Source organism: Leopardus geoffroyi, chromosome B2, assembly GCF_018350155.1.
Source record: "Leopardus geoffroyi isolate Oge1 chromosome B2, O.geoffroyi_Oge1_pat1.0, whole genome shotgun sequence".
NCBI classification, from domain to species: domain Eukaryota; kingdom Metazoa; phylum Chordata; class Mammalia; order Carnivora; family Felidae; genus Leopardus; species Leopardus geoffroyi.
This window is the reverse complement of record NC_059332.1, coordinates 26511854-26532179: the sequence shown is the minus strand read 5'-3', so window position 1 is coordinate 26532179 and position 20326 is coordinate 26511854. Positions and strand designations below refer to the sequence as shown.

The 20326-nt window shown below is 37.2% G+C and overlaps 1 protein-coding gene across 3 annotated transcripts in view; it reads right to left on the bottom strand.

The window, feature by feature from the left end:
* The window catches only part of GMDS (GDP-mannose 4,6-dehydratase), a 642226-nt gene that overhangs the window by 481995 nt on the left and 139905 nt on the right, over nt 1-20326 (bottom strand). For all 3 annotated transcript variants that reach the window (XM_045497606.1, XM_045497607.1, XM_045497608.1), the window contains one exon: nt 4889-4933. In XM_045497606.1, the coding sequence (XP_045353562.1) occupies nt 4889-4933 (45 nt within the window). The remainder of the gene's footprint in view (nt 1-4888; nt 4934-20326) is intronic.

The window sequence follows — 20326 nt, the reverse complement described above, 5'->3', positions numbered from 1 at the left end:
ATCCTAGGAAATGTTAACAGGCCTACCTTTCACTAATGCTAATTAATGAACTAGACTAAGGAGCCTTCTATAAAATCTCTATCCCCGGGCTTGTCAGCATCAAGCACTGTGTCACCTTGTTACTCTTATATCAACTAAAGCCCCATAGATCCCACAGAGCTTCTCTGGACTGTTTTCCATCTTTTTGTCTCACCTAAATCTTCAAGACAACCTTAGGAAATAGATGCATTTATTATCCCCATTTACCTAAAAAACAAAACAAAACAAAACAAAACAAAACCCTAAGTCTTAGAGAGGTCCAGTGACTTGTCCAAGGCCACAGAGCTGCCAATGGCAAAGGAGGAGTAGGAAACAGGCTGTTCAGTGTTCAAGCCTAAGGGCTTCCTCACCACTGTAAGCTGGACCTCCTTGTTCACCTTCCTGGCTCTGAGCTGGCTGACAGACTATAAGGGAGAATTATCCTTTGCACTTTAACAACTGTAGAATTAAATATTTGAGGTTTTAAAGGGTGAATTTCTATAAAACCTGACAATTCTGAATTTCCCTCATCATGATATGGCACCTATATTCTATAAATAATAAGCAAGTGTGTGATTCATTCTCTTTAATGTTTAATGTTAAGCAAAATTCAAGAAAAAAGCAACATTAAAAACTATAAGTTTAAAACTTTAAATAGAGTCTCTTCTCAATGAGAACTGAACCAGGAATAAAGCAATCCTTTACTTTCTTATGTTATATCATTCAGAGCATGATCAAATGCATGGATTTCAGTGGCCACATTAGAAGGCCAGGGCCCACTGCTTCAGGAATCTAATATGTGAAGTCACAGAAGGTAATTAACAATAACTAATCAGTCTATTAATATATGATATTCCTTTTCAAGTCATATGCAAATGTCTATTTTTGCTTTAAAGTTAGCCAATCCTGGGGCGCCTGGGTGGCTCAGTCAGTTAAGCGGCCAACTTCGGCTCAGGTCATGATCTCGCAGTCTGTGAGTTCGAGCCCCACGTTGGGCTCTGTGCTGACAGCTCAGAGCCTGGAGCCTGTTTCGGATTCTATGTCTCCCTCTCTCTGACCCTCCCCCGTTCATGCTCTGTCTCTCTCTGTCTCAAAAATAAATAAACGTTAAAAAAAATTAAAAAAATATAAAGTTAGCCAATCCTTTTATACTCTGCTTTTTTTTTTTTTTTTTTTTTGACTAAAGAAAAGTAAAGGAATATATGTAACTGTGCTGTGCTAATTCTATAGATAGGATTTGGTTTTACCTACATGGCTCCATCATCATTACCTCACCCACCAACCTGTCTCTGTTCTTCAACCGGTTGCTCTGCTCCAGTTGACTACTGCTTCTCTGTAGAGTCCATGCCTCCCCCTCTTCATAATGAAAGGCTGGCTTTGCCATTACTAGCCAATTAAAGTTTGCCCCTTTCTGCTCTAGGAAGAACTCAGCCTCATTATCAAGCCTATTCACAGAATCTATGGCTCTTTTTCCCATTGCTTATTTGTTCCTGGGTTATACTCTGCTACCCCAAAGCATATTGTTTCCAATTATTTCTGATCCTAGTGATATTCCTTATACAAAGCATAAATTCAAAATAATATGATAGCTCAGAGAAGCAAAGCCCCACAAATTAAGGTATCTTAAGAAATTCGGTTCATCTTCACCATGTGATTAAATGATCTCATTTGAACCTTTAGTTGTACTTGTTCTCAAACCATAAGATCCAGGAGAGCAGCATCAGTCACACCTGGGGGCTTGTTAGAAAGGCTGATTCCCAGACCCCTGAACCAGCCATCCGCATCTTAATGGGGCCTCTGGGTGGTTCTGATGCATACTACAGGTTGAGAACCTGCTGTGTTAGAAGTCTGTGCTCATCCAAATTGCTGATGTTGACCCTCTGGAATCAGATACAGACAAGTGTCTCCTCTTATCCTAGTGCATGCAATTTACTAGCCCTATTATTTTGCTCATGGTCTTGAGCAACCAGGGGCTGCTGGCTGATAACTCAGGAAAACTTCCAATGCAGCCCCTTTGAAAAATGACCCTCATATTTACTTCAACCTAAACACAAAAAGATGAAGTCTGTGCCACTATTAGATTTCCCTTAATAGCTTATCCTACAATTATACCCATGTCTTAAAATTGAAGACAGCAGCCTATTAAAATTGAATACAATATGGATAAACACCCTTTCATTCCCCTATTCCTACAAAAGTCGTATTTCCCCTGGACTATGAAGAGGAATCATTTCTGATTATGCTTTGTAGCTCTATACCTTCTACCTGTACTGTCTATAGTATCTCCCTCTACCAATCTATGGATCTCACTCCTAAATCTCCCTTCTCTGGTCAATCATTGTTTCAATGATTCATTCCTCTCATTAACTGTGATTTGCCAAGTGGACCTTCTGTTGCATTTATCATAATCAAATATGCTCTTATAATTTCAAATGTCAACGTAACAAAAACATTTGTAGCTCACCTGGCAGTCCTAGGTTCTCATTATATTTATTTCTATGTCTGTCAACCATTTAGGAACGTCTTCTCAAGTCTGCTAGTTCCTTAACGAGCCACCTAAATGGAGCTTCGTATGTCCCTCTGCAGGTCTTCTTCCCAGCCATTTCTAGTAATACTAACAGCAGCATCATGCTGAGACCGTTCACCATCTACCATATCCAGATTAACCCTAGGCCCTATCACTAGTCCACCACATTTTCACAGTGACAACTCCACCTCACGCTGCCATGCCTGCTCCATTTTCCTCTGGGCTAGCTGTGGATACAACTTGTTGCCACCATCCTCACCCATGTCTTAGTCCCCCATGTCCACCTTGGAAGTAAATTTCAACACCACACAGCTTAAGCTTTCTGTCTGACATATCACCTTACTGTTCAAAACTGCAATGACCATGATGGGGTTCAGGACACGCTACCCCAAAATATGGCATCTTGGCGTATGGAATATTTTAAGCTGAAGGAATGTGAGAAAACAGTAGAAGCAGGAAAGTCACTCTAACCTTCCCCCTGCTCTTCTCCCCTGAAACAGTCATGACACCCTCTAGTGAGAGGTATCCACCCTATAACTGGAGAAAAGGAGCATCCTTGTCTCTGAAGACAAGGGGATGCCAAGAAGAAATCAAATAAACAAATCTTGTTGTTTTCCCCTATTTATTATATTCACATCATACTGCCTGACCTGTCGTATTTCTCCACGACCATCCACTCTCCATCGAACCTAACATAAACATACCTAGCCTTAACAGTTTCTTTGGATCTTCATTTCTTTATGAAGGTTTCCATGTCACGTAAAACTTACATTAAATAAATTTGCATGCTTCTCAGTTTAATTTTCAGACCCAGACAGGGACCCTAAGAGAGTTGAGGAAAAATTTTTTCCTCCTCCACATTAAACCAAAAAAGATTAACAGGAAGAACTTCTACAGTTTTCTCAAACTCCTTCTATTTTCTCCAACTTCCACTATTTTCTCAAACTGCTTCAGCTTAAAATATTCAATATGCTGAGGTGCCATATTTTGAGGTAGCACATCCTGAACCCCATCAACTCTTACTCACAAATTTCCTTCTCTTGGTTCACTTGATACACAGCCAAATCACTAACTCCTCTCTAGCTACCAAACACCTCTCAGCCAGTGCCAGCACCTGAAACAGAGTAAGTCTCTCTGCTAATCCTTCCCTTTTAGACTTACCAAAGCACTAAGTTAATGTAGTCTAAATAAATACCAGTCTTTATCTAAAACTAACTCTTCTATATTACATATGATCTACTCTAAAATTCTCTGCTTTAAAGAATATGTATTTATAACTCAATTATTATAGGAAATCTTTGCATATGAACATAAGTGTACATGTACACGTTCATAATTATAGTTGTCTCATTTTGATATTTTTGCAAAATATAAAACTAGCTGGCTAGGTAAGGAAATAGAAGGTGCTAAACATGTCTGCTATTACTTCTTAAAGTCTAAAAGTCAAGGCTCTCAGAAAAGATTATGAGTTATAGAAAGAAAGTTAGTTTCCTTTTCAGCAAATCCTGTTGGCATTTAGATGCCAAATTCCTTGCTGTTGTTTTTCCATCTGCCCACCATGCACATTTTTTAAAACAGTACACCTACAATGAGAATAATCCAGAGAATCCAAATTTATTAACATAAACACTCCCAGATCAGCCCAGAGCATATGGGTCACTGTATAGGTTTTTCTTCTCTGTGTAACATGAATTTACACAGATGTATATATCTGAGAATTGTTCTTTAAAAAGGTAAGATATATACATGGGGTTATATCAAATTCAATATGTAAAATTCCGGTTTCCTTTAAGGAAAGCAGTCAGTGTTGGAGAGGACAAAAGAGGAGAAAAAGATGACGACAATGATGATGACGCCAGCAAACCCAGAAGTTTCAGCCTCCATAAAATATATGGCTGCCTATTAGAAAGCAAAAACCTCTGAGTGTAAATGTTTCATTCAAGCTTGCCAAAGATCAGCTTAGTTTTTATTGCTCTGTGCAATTTCCGAATTAAGTGACTTCACTGTGAGACTTTTTTTTATGTAACACATTACATCATAAATTAACCCTAATAATATTATAGCTTTTAGCTTACACAGATTGCTGTTTTATCTAAGAATGTGGGAAGCGTGCAAAGCAGTTAAACACTAAGGAACAGGGGGAAGCCACCAGTGCTCACCAACAGATAAATAGCACAATGAGCTGGCATGGTTACAAGCCAAGCGGCACATTCTTCCCCTGATTTTGACTTGTTATCAGAGTTTCAGTGGAAAACACACACAGGAGGACTACGGCAGAGGAAGCAGGAGGCCACTGCGTCCAAGTGATTCCACCAGCCTGTGCTTGCCCACTGAGTCACTCACCTCGTAGCCTTTCTCCAGCAGGAACTCAGCCAAGTATGAACCATCCTGGGAAGGGAAGGAAAATTGACAACTGTCAGATTCATCATGGCGAGGAGAGAAGGCAGCCAAAACTGAGAGTTTTGAGAAAAGCACTGAAGAGGCCATATGAACTTAAATTAAGGATGATGGCAACCAAAATAAAAATAATACAGATAATGATGGTAAAAACAGAATAATGATCAACTTTCTACTATTCCTTGAGCATTTTCATAGACATTATTTCATTTGAGCACCAAAGCAGCACAGTAAAATGTTATCATTGTCCTATTCATGGAGTAAGAAACAAAATCTGGGGAGATAATATGGGGCAACAGAGAGAACATGACACTTAAGATTCACATGGATTTGGGTTTAGGTTTTTCCACTTTACCATGCAAAGTATGTGTAGCAAAGCAGAAGTCCTTGGTACTACAGGAACATACAGGAATCAGACTAATTCTGGGTGGTTGTAAAAAAGGAATCACTGGGGAAGAATTAGATGAGAGCTGTGGGGACTTGGGGAGAAGGCAGGGTGAGTGTGAGGAGGAGGCAGGGAGCACTAGAGTGTTAATGTTATTGAAAAAAGACACGATAGTGGAAAGGAGGAAGATGAGTACTTTCGTGGGAGAAGGCTTTCTAGGCACTGGTGGGAGTTGGCTTCTGACTCAGGGGTTCTGGAAAGTTCAGCAACAAAAGACTTTTGGGGGAGGGGGATAAACACAATCAGATTTGTGTTATTATCACTGAATATGTATGCATACACACACACATAAACTTTAAATAAAAGAAGGATGTTTATTTTTTTACAAAATAGAAAGAATGCATCTTAAATCATGCAGTTAATCTCTACATTAAGATGAAGGTATCTGACTAAACACAGAGATTCTCGACTGGCTTTTAATAACTCTTGTAAAAATTTCTAGATAAGGAAGAGTGTCATTTAAACTAAAATACTTCATGTGCCAGGTTTAGGGAAAGGAAGTATGAGAGTCTTCTAATAAAACTATTAAGAGACCAAAAGGTGAGAAATCACTGTTCTAGAGGTACTATAAAAAAGCTACCAGCCTTGCTCAAAATATGAGTTGGATAGACATTTTGCAGTAAAACCTGTTAACTGCCCACCTGCTTTCAGCCTGGGTAGGTCCCCTCCATCCTATCCAGACTTAAACATAAAAATGGGAGGCTCCAACTACTGGATATTTGTGTACTCAAAAGTAGCTGGGGATATTTGGTTTCTTCACTTTGAAAAAGTTTACAATATCCCTCTGAGCTTCAAAAGTTCCTACCAGACATTCCAGGAAAAAGAAAAGTGAAGCAAGTCTTATTATTGTCATTAGTTGGCTTAAAGCTGGAATTGGAGACACCCTATGGGTCCTGAAAATGACAGGACTGCCAAAAGAGTGTTTACTACATTAATGCAGAGTCACACATAAATTCAGGCAGGATGACAAGGCAAGGTATACAAGGGACACATTTTGTGGTTCATTAAAACCACCAGCAGATTTTCTTCTGACTTGACATAAATATTCTGTTTTATAGACTCATGTAGAGAAGAGAAATTGTTTAACATATTCCTTTTCCTCTCAATCTTATGATTTACACACAATTACACAGTTTTTAAATACCCAACATGCAAACTAAATCAGATAAGAGGACTGAACAATTCAGACTAGAACAGACCAACAGAAATGTAAGAATAATGAGTAGTCTTATAAATCAATCAATGAGAAAACAGCTTAATAGAAAAAGCATTTACAATAAGAGGAATAATTTTACAGTAGTCTGGAAAACCCTACAAAATATGAAGTTTTGTTTTGGTGCTGGTGTTAGTGTTGTCATTTTGAAGCAGGCAACACAATACTTTTCATCTTTCATAATTCCTCTTTGGAATAAAAATTTAAAGCGCTTTGTGTTCTACCATGGCTACATACAATGTTTCAAAAAAAAAAAAAAAAAAGGCAGAGGTGAAAGTGCTAGAGATCCATGGGGGCTGGGAGGGCTGTGATTATTCAGAAAGCTGATGTGAAACAGACCTGATCGGGCCTGAACCCTGTCAATAAGGTCTTGTTCTTCTCACCCAGGGCCCTTCTCAAACTTTCCAACCACACTGGAACATTCTGAACCAGCAGGGCACTCACTTCCTCCTGACTTCCTTGCCAGGTCTCTCAAGTGATAGGGCCTGGGCTGCACAATGAGTGGGAAATGGAGCAGAGCAAAGGCTCTTGGTCTCTGGCCTAGGCAGCCCAGCTGGCCTCCCCTTGTCCTCTTCCCAGGCCCCTGAGGGGACTCCACAGGGAGACACAGTATCTAAACAGGCAGGCGTCAGCCAAGCCAACAAGATCATTTTTTCTGCCTCCTCTAGAAGAACAGGGTTGTTGGAGAAGGCTTCAATCAGACTAATGACTGAAATGTCATGGCAACTGAGAACCTATGACCAACATTAAAAATTCTGATTCTTAATCCCCCAGAAAACAAGGAACTAAATGAACTAAATTTCCAACTCACTTGCTATGAACACAATTAATTTGGTACAAATTCCAGCATGGGTTCAATCCTTGTTATAGAAAACTTTTTAATTGGAGAGACAATGTCCCATTTGTGACTCTTTTACATTTAATTTTGCACAAATTAAGGTAATTAAGGGTTTCCATTTTGTATTAAATGCTATACAGATCTGAGTAATCACCATGGCTATAACATTTTCAAGACACAAAAACGTTTTCTATCTTATTCTTGCAAGAACTCAGCCTGGAAAGCAAGAGCCACTACATCTTAGGTAAATGAGGCATGTGAAGATAGCCATTTTGCCTAATATCACACTACAGAGGCAAAGCCAGGACTAGAATCCAAGTCTCCTGTAATTTTGACCTAGAAAACAACCTTCTTCCTCACCCTCCTACACCTGGGATCTACGAAAACATGTCAAAACCTAACAAAATAATGAAAGACCATAATGGGTTTACTTTTAAATCAAATTAATTTAGTCATTTTCCATTACACAGTGCTTTATGGATTAATCAGTGCTTCTAGTTTTGATTAAGTAAACTAATTTTAGAACATTCCAGAGCTCAGAGGAAGGAGACCATACACAGCACCTGAGATTTCTCAGGTTTTGTTTGGGTGTATGCTCCACACAGGAAACAGTATAATGTTGTTTGAAGATGGACTTGGATTGGCTGTGGATGTATTTACTGTTTGGTGCTCTAGAGCCAAGGAGGCGGGGCCCATGACCAAGGACCAAAAGTGCCAGATTTAGGTGTGCCTGATGCCTATAGTCCCTATACTTGGGTATCTCTGGTTTTTTACCTTTCATGGAGTATTCAGAAATATTTTAGATAAACACCCATAAAAATAAAGAGTAATTGCAAAAATTAATCCAATCCTATCTTGTTTTTAAATTTTTTTAATGTTTATTTTTGTGAGAGACAGAGAGACAGACAGAACATGAGTTGGGGGAAGGGCAGAAAGATGGAGACACAGAATCCGAAGCAGGCTCCAGGCTCTGAGCTGTCAGCACAGAGCCCAACGCAGGATTCCAAAGTTGGATGAGCCAAAGTCAGATGCTTAACCAGCTGAGCCACCCTGGCGCCTCTAATTCAATCCTATTTTGACTGTAGCATTAAAATTCCCTAAAATTTCACAACTATAAAAAGCTGAAGGAAGTAAAGAAAGCTAACCCCTTCTCCCAATGGCCACCGAAGGCTATATTAAGCACCGACTGATCCTCTAATCTAGCCCACATCCAAGCACGTATGTGCCAGGCAGTCTACCTTCCTACAGAGGAGACTAGCATTTCTCTTTTCTCTTCAAACATGGATGCACTTATAGTACAGAAGAACAAATGAAAAGGACACTTTCTTGTATGCAATTTGCGAAGCGGTTCCTCTGAACTGCATGCTAAATTATACTGTGTGTTTCTGCCTAAGAACCAATTGGCAGCTTCTTTGAACAGAATAAGTAGTATTGGGCTAAAGAATTCATGCCACTAACACATGAATTTCTTTGTTTAGACCATCTCAAGCGTTAGGAAATAGAATATCCCTTCTGGAAGGAGAGAGAACACCAATTTATGCTGCCCTTTATGTTCTTTAATTCTACAAATTCTAATTACACTAAAATAATCATCTTTTCAGCTAATAGCAATTACAGTATCAAAGTACTCTGTACCTCCTCATAAAAGAAATGCAAACAGCTCAATGATTAATGGAAGATGCAGTTTAGAATTAGAATGAAAACTTCCAATGGGAAGATTAGCCACATAATATGAAGAATGCAGAAGCAGAATACACTTGAAAAGTATTTTCACTTGGCTCATGTTTGTAACACAAATCACTGCATAAAATCTTTGTCAAACTCACAGAATTCAAAAGACCATAGGGATTAATTAATCCAACTCTCTCATTTTACAGGTCAGGAAATTGAGATTCAAAACAGTTAAATGTTTAATGTAGAGTCACACAGTACGGAAGTAGCAAAATCTACACGCAAAAAATAGAAAGAAAGAAAAAAAAAACAGTCTTCAACTCCCAGGCCTCAGAATTTTTCACTAAAAACTACTGCAAAAAAATGTAGGGGCACCTGGGTGGCTCAGTCAGTTAAGCATCCAACTCTTGATTTCAGCTCAGGTAATGACCTCATGGTCGTGAGATTGAACCCTGCTTCCGGCTCTGTGCTGACAGCGTGGAGTCGGCTTGGGATTCTCTCTCTCTCTCTCTCTCTCTCTCTTTCTGCCCCTCCTCCACTCACACCTGTGTGTGTGTGTGTGTGTGTGTCACAAAAAAATCTAAAAAGAAGAGAATGGACTAATGTCTACAGTTGAGAACCAAGTAAAATACACTAATGCACTTCCAAGTGAAGAACAAGAATACAGCCAACAATTACCAGTGGAGTGAAAACTAACTGAGTGGTAGACAGGAAACGAGGATATTATCAATATTTAAAACATAAATAATTCCCAATTCCCATAGTCTTTTATTTTTTTTAAATGTTTATTTATTTATTTTTGACAGAGAATACAAGCTGGGGAGGGGCAGAGAGAGAGAAAAAGAGAGAGAGATACAGAATCTTGGGCAGGCTCCTAGCTCTGAGCTGTCAGCTCAGAGCCTCATGTGGGGCTTGAACTCACGGACCGCGAGATCATAACCTGAGCCCAAGCCAACCTGACGTACCCAAGTAGTCTTTTAAAATTAACAATTATTTCCCCATAAAAGCCACTGCCACAGAAAAACAGACTTTCACTTTTTGTGATTTACTTCTTGTTAGAGAGGAGCACTGTAATCTAGAAAGGCTATCAACAAACTCTGAACAATAAAAAATTTATTGTGCCCAGCAGCTAAGATATTCTTCCTGTAACCACCCATTCCCTCTGACTATTTGCCAGGGAAAGAGCCCTTCAAACAGGTGTGAAGTGCTTGCACATACACCTCATACATATATATACATATACAGCAGCTCTGTTGCCAAACACAAGACTTTCCAGTAAGCCATCATGAACTAGGTTAAAAGCAACATTTTAAAAAGAAGCCAGATATCTCCAATAATCCTACATATGACTGTAATGTTAAGTCTTGTGTCCATGGTAAATTTTTTAAAAAAGATTTGCTGAAGAAAAAATATCACAAAGAAAAAAAATGACCTAAAAGGTTAATTTTACAAACATTTTTTTTCCAGTTTGACAGGTTAAAAATGATGTTTTTCTTTTCATTTTTTGTCTAGTCTTAAGACTGAAGAGTTTTTTGTTTGTGATCATATATACTATTTCTTCTAGGAACTATCTATTCTTATTTTTTCTATTTTTTATCCACTTTTCTAGTAGGCTGTATTTGTCAATTGATTTGTTCTTGTTAGTATCTAGAACACACATAAAATTAATTTTCCTCTCTAATATAAGCTACTCAAAAAAGTATTTTGAAACAGATTAACTGATTTTCAGTGATAGAACTTCCATAATTAGCTGGTTTAAAATACATGTTCTTTTCAAATTGCAAATGATTGTTGCACGTTCTTGGTTTAATGACCAAAGAAGAATGCAAACACCAAAATATGAATTCCAGCTAAATTTGCACAACCCAGCATTTGTAATATTGTTAACTTCAACATAGTAAAATAAATTTCTGTAATTAGACAAATGCTTTAAGGAAAATGGGATTAAAGGGTTAACAAAAGAAGGTAGAAAGGAAACAATTATTAATAAGGTATAGAAAGACAATTTTTAACTACATAATTAGAATGACAACACACACACACACACACACACACACACACACACACACACACACACAAACATAGTCCCAGAAATGTTTTAAAAAGCCTCGAAAGGAAATATAAAGGCATTTTTTAACAGCCTAAAGTGTGTTTGGGTGTACATAATACGTAGACACATCAAGAATGAGCCAAACTTTCATCTCTACATGAATATAAGTATGCCCAAAGAATACTGTATCCCACTGACTAGCTTTCCTTTTTTTAATGGGTAAGCTCCTTTAGTTTGAACCTCTGTGTTTTTCTCTCTCCCACTCTCCTATTCTTCACTAATGCTGAAGTTTTATCCTTCAGAGATAAAAAAAAAAAGTCTTCACATGACTTACTATTACTACAAATAATATTAATAACAATAGTAAGTGCTTATATACCACTTAGATAAGATATGCCAGACATGCACCAAATGTTTTACATTCATTAACTTTTAAATATTCACAATAACCCTATGTAGTTGGCACTATTATTATCCCCATTTTACAAATAAGCAAACTGAGGTGAGCTGAGACCAAGTAACCTGCCCAAGATGTCAGTAAACAGAAAAAGAATTTGAAATATATATGTAATCTACACACAAACACACACACACACACACACACACACACACACACGTATATGTAATGAATTATTTATGACAATTTGTTTCACTAACAGGATCAATTACCCCATAATGATGGACAGACGTTTTAACATAAAATTTGGTCACTAAACAATTTATTAACAATATGAACTGTCCCAGATTAGTGAATATCAAACATCCACTTGGGCCATAGGTGTTATGGAATAAAGGACAGGAAGGAAATAAGAGATTTAGTCCATGCCCTATTGCTCTGAGAAGTATCTGGGAAGCCAGGCATTTCCTGGCCTAGATAGGATTATGCTCCAACACCGGCTCAGACCTCCACATTTCACATACATCAGCAAACACACACGTGGACAGATTGAGAACAGTAACCAGGTAACCTGTGCAGCTAATCAAAATGTTCTGCTATCAGTGAACACCAGTAGATGCATGAGTCATAGACAGAGGGTGGCAAGGCTGTACAGATAAAAGAAAAGCTATGAAATACTACCATATTGACCTCTTCTATACTGGATGGCAGACTTCCCTGGAGAAATAAATCATCACACTTGAGCATGAAATCAAGGTGGGGGGGGGGGGGGGGAGGAAATACAAGAAACATATCCCTGTCAAAATCCTTTTAAATATCTACCTAACTGGCCATTCAGTGCTGGTGTGAATTAACTCCTTTCAAGTTTAGAACAATATACTAACTGAAAGTTTTTATAACTCAGCGTTCCAAATACATTGATAAAGATTTGGACAGATCTGTAGGGAAGTTAATAATAAATCACCAGTAAACTTCATGCTTAAATAATAACTTCTTTGTAGTAAATATATATATACAGATTTTGAAAACAGAGTTCCTCTCTTTCCTTTTCCCTTTCTCATTATCTCTCAAAGTGACATTCTATACAATTAAAGCCTGTTTCTTTGCAAAGTATACGCTTATGTAGTTCTATTCATCCAAGTGATTTATACAGGAAAGGATTTTTTACAGGTACTCAAAACTAAAACAGTGCTATACTTTGTCCAGTGTTCAAGTCCATGCTTAATGAAAAACTTTAAATTTCTTTGTACTGAAAAGAGAAGAATTATGAAATTTTAGTATTTACCTGATTTATTAACACTTCCTTATACATTTCTTTTTATAATTTGTGTCCTGGCTAAGGGAGGAAGACGAAACAAATGTCCTTTTGTTTACAGCTTTAAAAAGGTCATAAATAACAAAAGAATACACATATATTGATGTCTCTATCTTTCCCTATCTTACTGCAAATTCATTTAACAGGTTGTTACTAAAATGTCATTGTTGGTAACAAGCAGAGTTTAACTATTTACAAATGTTCTTTTAACCTAATTTCTTTCAGGGTTAAGTTATTGGCACAATCTAGTTAAGACTGTTTCTAAAATATATACTATGACAGAAATGTCACTTATAGGCTCCCTGATGCATTTCAGATCTGCTCTGCAACCATGGAATATCCATCACCCTGGAGATATTGTAAATCACTGAAGAAAGATACAAAATATGAACTGTGATTTACTGTGATTTACATAACCTGAAATCACTGAAACAGATAAAATTCAAGCATATGTACACAAGTATAAATGGAGAAATTTGTAAGCATCTACCCCGAAAGCTGCATATCATAAAACTAATAAAGCCAACTAACTTTAAGAGCCAGAGGACAAAGAACAAAGTATTGTAGGAATGACCGTAAATCACAGAGGTCCTACCATGAACAATGTTGATTCCCCTGGATTGTCCAGTCTGTGGGTAGGTTCAGTCCATTCAGTTTGTGGCTAGGAAATCTCTCCATTTACTTGTTAAGTTGTGCTAATATTGTGCTTTGGGTTCTACCACCCAAAGAAGTTATTAAAAACCATTTGGGGGGGGGGAGGGGGAATCACATATTTAAAAATATGTGCCTCCACTGTGCTTGCAACTCTCTCTCCAGTGTCGCTGCCTTTTAGGCTACACAATCTAGGTGTGTTTCTAGATATTTCAGCCCTAACATAGAAACAGAGGGGATAAGGGGCACCTGGGTGGCACAATTAGTTATGCGTCTGACTTTGGCTCAGGTCATGATCTCACAGTTTGTGGGTTCGAGCCCCACATTGGGCTCTGTGCTGACAGCTCGGAGGCTGGAGTCTGCTTCCTATTCTGTACCTCCCTCTCTCTCTGCCCCTTTCCTGCTGGCACTCTCCTTCTGTCTCTCAAAAATAATAAATAAATAGATGTTTGAAATAAATTAAAAAAAACAGAGGCATAAAAGGAACTCTGTGAAATACTGAGATGACAGTTTGAATTTCTTCAGCACTTACGCTTTAAGTCGTTTTTATCCTGTCGTTTTGCTTTCTCTTACTAACAGCAGTGGAGCTTAGTTCTTATTCAACCCTACAATTTTTAAAATCTTGACTTAATACGACAAAAAACATTACCAACATTGCACTCGAATGAAGACCAGAGTTTTGTAAGGGCACACAGGGGCAAGAGTATGAGGAGGAGTGGAAATTCTCTAGGTGAAAATCAACTCCCCACCTTGCTTACAGCAGCACCAAACTCCAACTTCCCAACATTTCCAGAGTCTTAGACTGAAAACCAGGTGTCTCTAGTTCAGTCTTACCTGATCAGAGGCACCTTTTGGTCTAATCTTATAATACTTAAATGTCTAACTATTGATTTGTTTCCCAGCTAGTCTCTCACCTAATGTTTATGACTTTGGGGGTATTTGACTATATTTTATAGATTTAGGTTGTACATTTGAAACAATTGAGAGGCTTTTTTTGTACCACAACTCTATGCTTAAAAATCCCATAAGCAATCACGTTTTAATTGATGTGGTTAACTCAACCTTATGTTGTGTTATGTTTTTCAAGACATTTATTATTATTTCTATCAAAATAATAATAATGTATATTTCTAGGATTCCTATGGTTGCTAAGCACTCTAAGATATTTTTCCCATTTATATCTCTCACACCATCCTAGTAATGCAACTGATATTATCCCCCCCTTTTTCCTGATTAGAAAACTGAGGTTCAGAAAGCTTAAATCCCAGGGTACCTGGGTGGCTCAGCTGGTTAAGCATCCAACTCTTGATTTCTGCTCAAGTCATGATCTCGTGGTTCATGGGACTGTGCCCTATGTCAGGCGCTGTTTGGGATTCTCTCTCTCTCTCTCTCTGCGCCTTCCCCCGCCTCTCTTTCTCTCAATAAATAAACATTAAAAAAAAAAATAAAGCTTAAATCCCTTGTTCAAGGTCACAGAGCTAGTTAGAGAACATGGCAGAAAATGAAGCCAATTTGTCTAATCCTAACTACAGTGTTATTTCCTGAATAATTCTACTTCAATCAAAATAAAAGTGTTTCAACAAAAACAAGTTTCTAATAATGTCAGTTTTTTAAAGGTTTTCAATGTATATAAAAAATATATAAAAACTCAAAGCTTACTGAAATACAATTTTCAAAGTAAGTACCAATTACTTTTGCAATAATCCATGATTATGAATGTTTAAATAACTCCCTTTCAAGTATACTAAACAAAATACTCGTGTGTGTATGTGTGTGTATGTGTGTGTGTGTGTGTGTGCGCGTGTGTGTGTGTGTGTGATTGTATGCATGCACATGTTCACAGACTCAAAGAGATTTCTATGCCATTATCCTAAAGATGAAAAAAAAAAAAACCCACAGGTCCATACATGGAATATTAAAAGCAGATCCTGGGGCAATCAATCCACTGTCCTTTAAAAAAGGACTACACGATATGACATGGCAAATAAAAATAAGGATAAGATGGGGCACCTGGGTGGCTCAGTCAGTTAGGTATCAGAGTCTTGATTTCAGCTCAGGTCATGATCTCATGGTTCATGAGATTGAGCCCCATGTAGGGCTCTGTGTGCTGACAGCACAGAGCCTGCTTGGGATTCTCTCTCTCCCTCTTTTACTGCCCCTCCCCTGCTCATGCTGTGCTCTCTCGCTCTCTCTCTCTCTCAAAATAAATATATAAACCTAAAAAAAAGAAGGATAAGATATATTTCTTACCCCTAAGGAATTTATAATCTAGTGAGAGGACAAGGAATCAATACAACAACAACAATATATCATCATCATCATATTAGCGATCATATTAATGCTAACATTCATTCACTGTATACCTATGATGGGTTAGGCCAGCAATATATTCTGAGCCATATGTGTAACTTTAAATTTTCTAGTAGCCAAATTTTAAAAAGTTAAAAATAGGCAAAACTTAATTTTAAAAAATTTATTTAACCCAATATATCCAGAATGTTATATCAATACATTAAGAGAAAATTATTAATGAGATGTTATACATTCTTTTTTGTATTAAATTTTTCAAAATCTGTTATTTGACACAACAGATCTCAATTCAAACTTAAATTTTCTTCAGAAGCACTTGATCTGTATCTAGGTTTCATAAAATTGAACAACTGGTCATATCAAATCTTCTGAAAATTTAATACCAAAAAAAATAATTTCCCTTTAATAATCATTATATACACTGGTACAACTGATTCAGTTTGTTTTGTTTTGTTTTGCTTTGTTTTAAGAAAAACTGATTTGACTTTGGAGCAAAAGGCTATCAGTTTAAAATCCGTATCTGTTCAAGTTAACTCAGTCTTAAGTATTAACACTGAATCCAAATGAGTATTTGCATACATCGGAAAGCAACTCTCATAGTGTTCTTCCAATTTTCTTTCTGGTTTTCATAGCCAGTTTATGTAATCCTATTAAGAGTTTAAATCTTTTACATATTGATTCATGTTAGAAAAACGTATAACTTCATTATTTATCTGCATTATAAAGATTTTCAATTTCAACATGAATTCTCACACCTCCCTAGCTAGGTCAAAAATAAACTTTACCTTTCCTTACAGCTTCAAATTTAACTCATTCATAAGCAGTGTGGTAAAACTGAGAAAACATAAATCACACTGCCATGTTTTCTTTATAATTATCTGGCAAGCATCCCTTTCATTTCAAGAAAGAAAAGAAAATCTTATATTGGAGTAAATATTACAGCAGTCTTTGTAAAACTCATTCATGACTCCACCAATGAATGCTGGCCAAGAGCGCAAGATCACAGCCTTGTCTGTTATTTCCTTCAACAGGTCTATGAACTGGCAATGATTCATATATTTGAATGTATAGATTGAAAAATTTTAACCAGTTATCTATGACACATTTTAAGTTTATTTATTTACTTTTGAGAGAGACAGAAAGAGACCACAAGCTGGGGAGGGACAGAGAGCAAGGGGGAGAGAGAGAGAGAATCCCAGGCAGGCTCCATGCTGTCAGCACAGAGCCCCACATGGGGCTCAATCTCACCAATTGTGAGACCATGACCTGAGCCAAAATCAAGAGTTGAACGTTTAACCAACTGAGTCACCCAGGTGCCCCTATGACACTTTTTAGAGTCTGCTTCAGAATATAGTGAAAAGAAGCAATAAAAGAAATATCAGTCTCTTATTTTAAAATTCATAAATGCAGATATTTCACCTAACATAGTTGAAGTGATAGAAACCTGTTGTAATAGAAATTAATTTTTTTATATCCATCTGAAATTCTTCTCTGACATAGAGAACATTCAAAAATATCTATGCTACAAATTTGGTATTTCTCACTATAAATTTATATCATTTCTTTGTAAATTTTTAAATCCTTTGAGAAAAAGGATATCTAAAGTAGTAACTAGGCAGTGACCCTGCAACTTGTTGAAAGATAAAGAAAAGCACTTGAAATTTTTCAAATTTCAAATAAACTAATCTTTGATAGTTAGAAAGACCTTGTATTCTATAGGCAACTGGTGATTTAATGGAATATCTTTAAAATTGTGTATATACATTGTTGTATTTTCTCATAATTTTCTAATAAAACTTCAGTAACAAATAACTTATTTTCCCACCTCTCCAACTAAAATTGTTTTCCTCTTTTGTGCATTAATCTAAGCCATTTTATAAGTGTCTGAAGTGACAAGCGCTCATCCTACCAAAATTTTAAATGTACTGGATATTTAATTCAGATTTCAGGCAACTAAATGCATTAATTCTTTTTTGATCATCATTGAGAGGAAACTTCTAATCAAATCTTAATCTCTTAATATTACCCAGTTTATTTTCCTTAAATTTTTTAACACAACAGTTTTTCTGTTTTGCTCTGGCAGAGCAAATTGCAAATTAATCACAGAATTTCCAGTCTCTTTATGTCTTCATTGATCTGATCATAGTACTAGTTTCTATGTCTGCACTCAATTCTGCAGCAGTAAATGCCTTTGATTTGAATTCTAAAATTGGTTTATACTATTTTAATTGGAAAAATTACATTTTAATTAAAATTATAAACATTTCAATTTAATTACCAATGATGAGGTACATGTATCACTAAGTCCTGCTATCTGAATAAAATACTCAAATAAATGCAATACAATGTTAGATAGAACACAGAAAAAAAATCATGCCAAGTGAACAAATTAGGTGACATCAACAAAATCAGTGGTGTGTTTAAGTGTGAAATACACCAGTTAAACTGAAATGTAATCCTAACCAAAACAAGAGAGTTGTGTTTAACAAAAATTTATTTTATATTGCTTCCATTTAAAAAATTCATTTCCTCAGTTCTATTATCCACATCCTAATTGTTCAATAGCCACATATGGCTTATGGCTACAATTTTGGACAGTGTAGTGATAAGCTGTGTTTTCAGCAGTTTACATTTATTAACTTACGTAATTCCCAAAACAACACTTTAAAGCATTTACTCCAATTATCCCCCATTACAGACAATGAAACTTAGGCAGAAGCAATTAAGTAACTTACCCAAAATCATACAGCTATTAACCGGGGAAGGGAGGCTGGGATTTAGACCCAGACAGTCTGACTCCAGAGATTCTTGCCCACTATCCCACACTGTTCAAAGTTCAACAAAGGCACAGAGTTTAATGAGAGATGACACAAGAGTGCAAGGTGTTTTAAAAATATAAACCAAACTACTTAGCAATTAGAAGTAGGGAGCGAAGACAGATAGGAAGGCATTGTGAAAAGGAGAAAAGATGAGCTTCAAGATAAATATTTGATGAAAAGGAAAACCAATTTGGCGTAAGAAGGAGTGGCTAAGAAGTGTGTCCTAAATGGATAAAAGATGATCAACTGTGGTAGGTAAATAATGGCCCCCCAAAGCATAGCCCCATCCTAATGACTGCATTGTATGAATGTTGTTATCTTATATCAAAACAGTCTTTGCAAATGTGATCAAGATCTTGAAATGTGGAGATTATTTTGGATAGCCCCAAATCCAGTTGCAAGCATCCCTCTATGAGGGAAGCACAGAGAGATTTCACAGACAGAAGATGAGGAGGCCGTGTGACCACAGAAACAGACCGAAGTGATGCAGCCACAAGTCAAGGAATGCTAGCAGCCGCCAGAAGCCAGAAGAGCAAGGAATTGATTCTCTTCTAGAACCTCAAGAGGGAGCATAGCCCTACCCACAGCTAATTTTGGATTTCTGGCCTCCAAAACTGTGAGAGGATAAATCTGCTGTTTTAGGCCACCCAGTCTGCAATTTGCTGCAGCAGCCCTAGGAAGTTACTTCAGGACTTCTCAAAACCTTCAGCAAATGTACCTTGTGAATGAGCAAGAGGGGAAATTTGGAAGCGGTGTTTCCCAATTTTTTAATGACAGAATCCCTACTGCCTCTGAGGGAGGGATGGTGGTGAAAGAGAGAGATCCTGTTCACCTCTGGCAAGCCCAGTGTTCTACTAACAAGGTCTAGGAAATGCTGACCCAAAACACATTCTGGAAGGGATATAATTTAGCCAAGTTAAGTCTGAACTATATTCAAACAACAATACAAAAAAATTAAAGGTTTTTGAGAAATGTTATAAAAAGCCAACTCTTAAGGGTGAGGAAATCTAGCACATTATGAAGCTGGGTTCCAGGTGACTTCCAAGTGGTAGAATTCATGGCTTTGGGGGACAGAACATGTAACCAGTTGAGCTAACCATCTCAGTTTACAATACAGTAACTTTTATTGCACTCTACTCTGATGAATCCACCACCTCTAGGAATTGTTCCAAGTCTTATGAGGGACAATGACCAACTCCAGTAGCTTCAGAAGGTGATAAATGAGAATGGCATTAAAGAACAAAAGAACAGAGAATAATAACAATCAAAGGGGGAAGGAAAATAGTGGTAACTTCTGGTAACTAAAGGGCTAAAATAAAACTACGAAGGGGTCAGTAAAAGCCAAAAATTAAATACTCAAGGAGAGTAGGATCAGGCAAGTTCCTGATTGATTTGGATATTCTTGCAGAGATTAGATGGCTAGTTATTATACTGCTGTAGGAGAAAATCCACAAGGGTAGGAAGTTGGTCCACAAAACCAATAAGGTTCCTTCAACTCTAAGAGTCTATGCCCCAAACTGGCCACAGACCTTTTTGTCATATCCACATGCGATGTCCATCCACATGGAATAAATAACTGAATAAAAAAAAATACCGCGCTGGGACGCCTAGGTGGCTCAGTTAGTTGAGTGTCCGACTCTTGATTCTGGCTCAGGTCATCATCCCAAGGTCATGG